The 7,783-nt window shown below is 44.4% G+C and overlaps 1 protein-coding gene across 1 annotated transcript; it reads right to left on the bottom strand.

Moving 5' to 3' along the window:
- Window positions 1–403: 403 nt before the first annotated feature.
- LOC306708569 (uncharacterized protein) lies at window positions 404–1,237 on the bottom strand (the record flags this gene model as incomplete). Its single annotated transcript, XM_079176424.1, has 1 exon — window positions 404–1,237. The coding sequence occupies one exon, from the start codon at window positions 1,235–1,237 to the stop codon at window positions 404–406; it is 834 nt and encodes a 277-aa protein (XP_079032550.1).
- Window positions 1,238–7,783: the final 6,546 nt, after the last annotated feature.

The raw sequence follows: 7,783 nt of genomic DNA, 5'->3' as shown, positions 1-7,783 counted from the left end.
TGTATTTCTCTGTCTCACCGGTATACCTGAGGCAACACGCCCCCACCGGCGAGGCCCCTTGTGTTGTTTCACTGCAGGCATGCTTCTGGTCTGAACCTACTGTAAATCAAACTCATCAACCCTCACATTAGCTTCAACTGAGCTTTGAAAATGCATTTGGATTCAAAAAGAGGACGCTCACAAAGTCTGTCAGTGTACACATGTGAGTATTGTAATAAGGCAGACTTGAACAAAATGTGAACATATCTTAAAAAAAAGTCCATATACATCATCTAAAAACAGTCTCAGCTGTTAGAAATAAAAATAGGCATTAAACCACCACAACATCCCAGATCATAGGACAGCATTAGCAGGATTTCCTGGACACTTCTCGGAGTCTTTTCCGCTTGTCTTGTCCATAAATTCAGCTGAGCACTTCTAAATCCTCATCAGCCGCTGACAAATGTGAGCAGGATCCCCGAGTCGGGCTGGAGCCTGCTCTCAAATTGATCGACCCGTACAACTTCGCTGCGTGTTTGGAATAAGCGAAAGCCTTCCTCCTCATCATCTCCCCTTTCCACATGGAGATCATGAGCAGGGTGGAGAGCAGCACGCCCCCGAGGGTGAGCAGGCACAGTCCCGCAATGACGCACCGGTCCAGATGGGCCCCCACCGCGGCTTTCTCCCGCTCCAGCCGCTCCATCTCCCGGGCGGACACGCTGTCCGGGTCCACCCGGACGTCCCTGGGGACCGCGTAGGATATGGCGACCAAAGAGATGCCAGTCACCAGGCACGTCACGGCGATGATGAAGCCGTAATCCACGGACTTCCCCGAGGCGTCAGAGGAGAGGTCGTCGTCGGACAGCAAGTAAAGTTCCGGGATGTCCTCCTCCTCCTCCTCCTCCTCCTCCTCCTCCTCCTCCTCCTCCTCCCCCTCGCACAGTTCACTTGAAGAGCTCTGACTCAGTCTGCATGTTAGTGGACTTGTCCCTATCAGCTGGACATCATCATCATCTTCATCACCACCTTGGTGTTTGCAGGTGAAAGATGTTTCCGTTTCCTCCTCCGGCCGCGCGGCTCTCCGGGTCTCTGTCCGTGGTGCTGAACCCTCTCCTCCACCGGGATGAAGCGACTTCCTGCCGCCGATCTGCTTATTTACAATGAGGGAGGTGTCCGTCGGATCGGGTTGATCAAAGTAAAACAGCTCGAGATCAGCCATTTGAGCATGGGGCTGGGTTTCTCGTTTTGCCAAGCCCATGCGTCCGCCTCTGTCGCTAAAACACGCAAAAAAAGAGAGTAAAAAAAAAGAGGTTTAAACTACCTGAAATGTCTATAATTTCGCACTTTTAAATCTGCGCTTTAAGTATTTCCGCAAGCTAAACCTGCACGCATCTTTCTGGGTGCACCGCAAGCGTTTCAAAGTACAGCTGAGCAAGTCTTGAATTAATTCCCATGACAATATATGAAGCCATCTACCACTTTGCATTTCCTGCGAGCTCTCGAATCGCTACTCCAGAACACTTAGCGACGCGCGAATGAATCTAATCCCACCTAATGTGTCTCAATAAACGGTTATTAAGCAGCAACAAACAAACAAAAATGCGGTTTGCCGAGTACCTCTCTCCCGGTCTGTGGTCGCTCGCATCCCCGGCTGCTTCTGCTCCCTGGTCAATTAGAGGGAAAGGTTTGGCAGACCCCTCCCACGGACTGGGCTCCGGCAGACCGCCTTATAATGCCTATTACCGAGCCAACTTCCCCAGCACATACACACCAACCAGACGACAGTCTGCCTCTCACATGTGGGCATTACTGTATACCTCCTCCTTGCAAGGCACTACAAATGGGTTATGAGCAGTAACGAATGGTTTTTAATTAATATAAATAAATGCTTTATAGATCAGCTACTTCAGGCAACTTTTGGGTAGCCAGGTTGTGAGAAATCCTTCTTGCTGGGGAGTCATTTCATGCTTTTCTCACTTTCTAATAAACAGCAAGACTGCAGTTAAATGCAAATGAAGAAAAATAAACCATAAATTCTGCAGCTACGGATCACCAGTTTCTCACTTTCTTTAATATGCAATTAGCCTAGACTAACAATCTACAGCCATGCTATGTGTAAATTAAACATGCTAACATGCTCACAATGACAATGCTAACAAGTGCAATGTTTACCATAATCACCATCTTAATTTAACATGCTAGCATGCCAACATTTGCTAATTGGCTGAGCCTGATGGTAATGTTATTAGTTTTTGCAGGTGTTTGGTCATCAACTAAAGCGTTGGAGAAATAAAAATGTTGACCCAATGATGGTGCTAGATGAAAAGTAAAGGAAAGGAATCAGCGAAGTTGTTCCAGTTCATTCTGAGGGGCACGTGGTTGTCTGTACCACAATCCATGACAATCCATCCTACAGCTGTCGAGACATTTCACACAAAACAACAAAGGTCAACCATATGGTGCAGCTAGATGAAAAGTCAGAGGATCAGCAAAGCTATTATGATTCATCCTCTGGGGACCACGAAGGTCTGTTCTAGCATCATGAAAATCCATCCAATAATTGTTGACTGTTTAATGGTAGGACCAAAGTGGTGGGCCGATTGGCTGGCATCAATATAGCCATGCAGCTAATGAGTCTATAATACATTGTCTCGTCTGCAGTTGGAAATGTCAATAAATAGTTAATTAATGAATTTAGGTCCAAATGCCCTGCCGCTCTTCTCCAGAAGGTCAGAGGTCAAAGGTCCAGAGGAGGGGACTACCTAATGAATGACGAGCTAAATCAATTGTTCTGCCGAAGGACGAAGAACTCTTATCGGAAAGATTTTTCACAATCTGACAACCAAAAGTTGTTCCTAATAATGGCAGGTATCTGATTTATGAAGTATAGGTCAATAATCAAGTCATTTGTTACTAACCCTTCAGGGGTTTGAAAAGTGAGACCAAAATGGCTGTATGAGTAGCTATTGTTCGACATGACAAAGCAGGAAGTAGCTTATTTTTCAGAGATAGCATAGGATTTAAGTGTTATTGATTGCTGAAGAGAAAGCGTCTTTTGAGGCATGCCCTGTTTTTAGCGAGGTCAAAGGTCAACCACAGCTTTAGACAGAATTTAAGAAATATGGAAGACACGGGTACAAGTCCCCCTCAATGCTCCCACCCCTACCCATGCCCTTCTATTTTTCAAGTCACTTGAGAATTGAGACCATAAACTCATGTTTACAATGTTTACTGAGGTAATAAATCAAGAGACAAGTAGAGTCATTTTCTCATAGACTTCTATACAACCAGAGGAGTCGCCCCCTGATGGACATTAGAGAGAATGCAGGTTGAAGACACTTTCGCATTGGCCTCACTTTTAAACCCTGAGGTTGTTGCCTGGGTGAGAAATATTGAATCCGTATTTTTTCTTACGTTTGCGAAAATATGCTTATTCAGAATCCTGAGAGCATGAAATAATACCACTCTCATGCTAGTAATTACATTTTTGTTCCCAAGATGGGAAACTCATGACCCGCCTCACTCTACCTCTGATTGGCTAGTACTGTTGCCTTCGTTAGTTGGTTAGGTTTAGGCATGAGGACTAAGATTGGTTAAGGTTAGGGTAAAAATATCAGGGTAAGCTAATCCGAGGCAGAGTAGGGCGGAGCATGCCTTTGCCATCCTAGGAAAATAAATATTGCCTACAGTAACTATGAAACCCCTGTTTCCAGTGTTCCAGATTTATCCAGATTAATTTCAGATTTACGCAGATTTATGCCGATTTATGCTGATTTATTCCAGATTTATGCTAAACTAAGCTAACCGACTGCTGGCTCCAGCGAATAAAAGTAATTACCAAAATGTTGAGCTATTCCTTTAAATATAATGGGTGTAAAATACAAGAGTCACTCAACTACCAGTTTGCTAACACCCCCCCCCCCCCCCCCTACCCAATTTCCCAGAAAAAGAAACTACAGATGACATAATCTCAGTGTCCTCAATGGTAGCTGCGCTCTCAACAGCAGTCGAAGAACCGTCTCATTAATCACTGGAGCCGCCCTCCTTTATGGGAACACATTCAACCTCCTTATCGTTATCATACGCAATATCACTGCGACAACGAAACTGATCTGAGTCCAGAAAAAGGGATTCTCCTCCTTTGAAAACGAGTGTTTGCTTTCCAGATTGGCCCATTTTCCGAGGAGCACCGTGCAGCCGGAAGAAAATTCGACTTTGATATTCAATCAAAACTATGTCAAATCCCATACAGTCAGCGCTGAGTGAAAAGCTCATAAATCCAAACTGGCAGCTTTTCAGGAATTAACAAACACATCAGCTTCCCCGACAACGTCATCGTGTATTTAAAAGTTTAACAGAGGGGTATAAACATCAAAGACCGTCATTTTCTGACCCACAAGAGGAGAATTTCATCCCTCTACTGAATTTGAAAGATTGAAATGAGGGAAAAATTGGTGTTGCAAGGTTTTTGAATGACAGCCACAATCTGCAGGAATGGGCAGATTCCACTTCCTGAGCCCCCCATGGAAATCCTGCAGCTTTTACCGTCTCTGCAGAGCACTGGAGCATATGTAGGCTATAGGCAGCCAAAGGTTATGATTACAGAGCGCTTCAATGCTCCACCGTTCAAGGTCCTTCCCTCTGTTTACTGAGATCAACCGCCAACGATGCTCGTGGCTACACCGACACACAGCCCAACGCTCTGCTCGCCGTACCTTTCGCGGTCAGGACCTTTTTGCTTTCTGAGGAAGAGGAGTGTGAAGGGCGATACGCTTCAGGGTGGCTTTAACATTTCCGACAGAGCGAGAGGAAGGGAGACAAGTTTAAAGCAACAGATTTCACAGCTGTGCAACAGCACGTGAACGTTCAGTCTGCAGAGGGTCCAGCAGAGACGAGCACGCTGGGAGCATTCACAAACCTCTGCAGGAGGCTTGTACGTGTGGAAACTTCAAAAGGAAAATTTTGAAAATTTGAAAATTTGGCATGCCTTCTATTGGTGACCGACTACATAATTGATTCATCTCTAGAGCTATTTTTTTAAAGGGTGTTTGGAAAACAAAATGACGGAAATCTGAACCCATTAACCGAGTTTGCAAAGCACCAACAGACCACACAGTTCTCTACATTAAATTATTCAACGTTCAAAAAGTGGAATCTCCTTCGGTCACTGTGAAGGCCCCGTGAATCAACATGCCGCATCAGCGATGGGCCTTGCGCTCACCTCACATTCGCAAACACCACCATTTTAATAGCTTTTCATATTTTCAGATCAAACCTCGAGCCCCGTGAGTACAGCTCGAGTAAGCAAAGAAAAAAGAAATTATAATCATTGGAAAAAAGGCATCTCTTGTCGGGAAAATACACTACAGTATATGTTGTGGATGTCCCAGTCTATATCCTTTTGTGTACTTATGGTCCAGACCCCTTCAATCCAGTATAAAAGGGAATGTTAATGCTAAAGCATGTGTTAACATTTTAAACAAAGTATTCTGCTACAGCAGCATTCCATGGTTTATTGAACAGTCTTCATGTGACCACGTACTTTTTGGCCAGCAGTGGTGTATCACGCCTGTACTGTCACATTCAAACACCGTCGCACCAGGTGAGAAAAGAAAAGTGCGCAAGTTCCTCATCTCCTGACACATTTTTCCACATTCTTCACTTCAGAATCTGACACGGTCGTGCTGATGTGGGGGCGATAGCCAAGGTTTGTTACGCCACTCCAGGCATTATCTGACTGATGCAGTTAAAAGTTGCTCTCTTTCTGTGCTGTGCATGCAGCCCCAGACTCTACAGTACTCAATGTTCACGGCACATCTGTCCTACGGCGATGTGGTTGGTACAGTAGGTGCAGCACTTTAAGATACGGCGTTTGAAAAAAGCCTCCAGCAAGTATTATACTTATATTTCACATACAGAACAAGAAAAGTGCAGATATCCGCCAGGTCTCCCTCTCTCCTCCCAAACAAAGAAGAGTCGAAATTATTATTTTCATATCGTGCCTTACTTTAGTGGAGCATAAGATATCAGGTATGGAATTAATCTGCAGATGTTCATATGGATGATGCTGTAGATAGATGTCAGTTTTGGAGACACGACAAAGACCAAAAGGAGGCCTGCGACAGATGAGGTCAGACTTCTTTCAAGCCGAGGCGACTGCCTGAATTGACTTTTGCTGCCGGATCAATTGTTGATCACTTGAAGTGTTGAACAGTTCAGAGTAGGAATCAACAGTCAGTGACGGTATAAAACAGTCAATAAAGTCGTTTTTTAAATTGTGAATCCCTACAACCAGACGAGATGCTCGAGCATACGGTCACAAACGAGCGAAAGGAATAGCAGCTGATGGGTGCAGTAGGATGTGAGATTAGCTGCGGACAGACAGACGGATACGTGTGTACGCATGATCTCCACCACAGGCTTACGCCTGGCGGATACATGTAGTGCAACACTGATAGTGAACCTGCTGTTGATTACACTGGAAGTGTTTCATATCATATGGCTCATCATGTCGGTGGGTTTTTGTTGCAGGAATCCAATGTTGAGATTTCGCGATGTCGTTTTTTCAATGTAATGCATTCATTTTGCAGGAAATTATGTTTGCATTTTGGGTTTTAACCACATTTGCCACGCTTTCAAATGACACGGATAAACATTTGAAAATAAGAAGTATTCATTCACATTGATATTCACAGCAATATTTTACTTTTAGTCCCGGTCTTCAGCATTTAGAAGTGGTATATCAATATTTAACAAATTGCTTTATAACACAATATAATATATTAGCAGATACAAGCCTTCATTAATGTATTTGTCAACAGTTAAACTTCTCCTCTGTGGAGGCTGGTGTATAAACCAATAAAAGGGGCGTAATGTGTTTGGCTCAGACCTCCCACCTCCAAACTTAGCCTTGATTTTGATCAACCTCACACCTGTAAAGTTTCATGACTGCATCACGGTGACAGACAGCAATATAAACATCTAGCAAGGTACTAAAAAGCTCTTCTGTGCTAGTTCTGGTACAGCAGGTGTCTCCCAGTCCACATCTTGCCATGACGACACACAGACAGACTCAAAAGGTCAAAGGAACACCTGCCACAGATGTAGTCAAATAAAACAAGGAGAAGACAAATACTTCATCGTACATCCACAAACCCTTACAAAATGTCCGGCTTCCAACCACATTATATTACAGTGTTAAAAAGAATGTATTAAACGCTTGCATGCTGCTTCTAAATGCTAAACAAAAAGTGTGAACTAAGATTCTTTGTTAAAGCTCAATTCTCGAAAATGCTGACTCACAGTATGAACACGACTCTGCAACATTAATGCCACTACAGTCTCTGCTGTCCTGCCTATAGCGGCCTGTAATACATAACCATGACTGTGCAGTGTCAGAAAGACTCACGCATACTTCCATGATTGCTACACACACACACACACACACACACACACACACACACACACACACACAGAGGGGAGCCTAGGGGGGAGGGCCGCTGTCATCAGTCCAATGCTCAACACAGCACATAACATGGTCCACATGCCAAACTGCAGCTGGAGGTTGAGGACGGAATGTTGCTCCATTAGTCCAATGTCTGACCAGCATTGTGAGGAATAACATAAGCATATATGTACATATGTATATGCAGCGGCTGTGTGATTAAGGGAAACAGGGTTGGAATAAAGCCCCGTCTGCCCATCTGCAGAACCATCAGTGCCTTTGGGCAAGGCAGCAAAGGGTCACTAAGCTGTAGCCTCTCTGACGGCTGACAGTTCAGTGTTTTGGTAACCTAATCTCCCT

Source organism: Pholis gunnellus, assembly GCF_910591455.1.
Source record: "Pholis gunnellus genome assembly, chromosome: 16".
In the NCBI taxonomy this organism is placed as follows: domain Eukaryota; kingdom Metazoa; phylum Chordata; class Actinopteri; order Perciformes; family Pholidae; genus Pholis; species Pholis gunnellus.
This window is presented reverse-complemented; position numbering and strand designations above follow the sequence as displayed.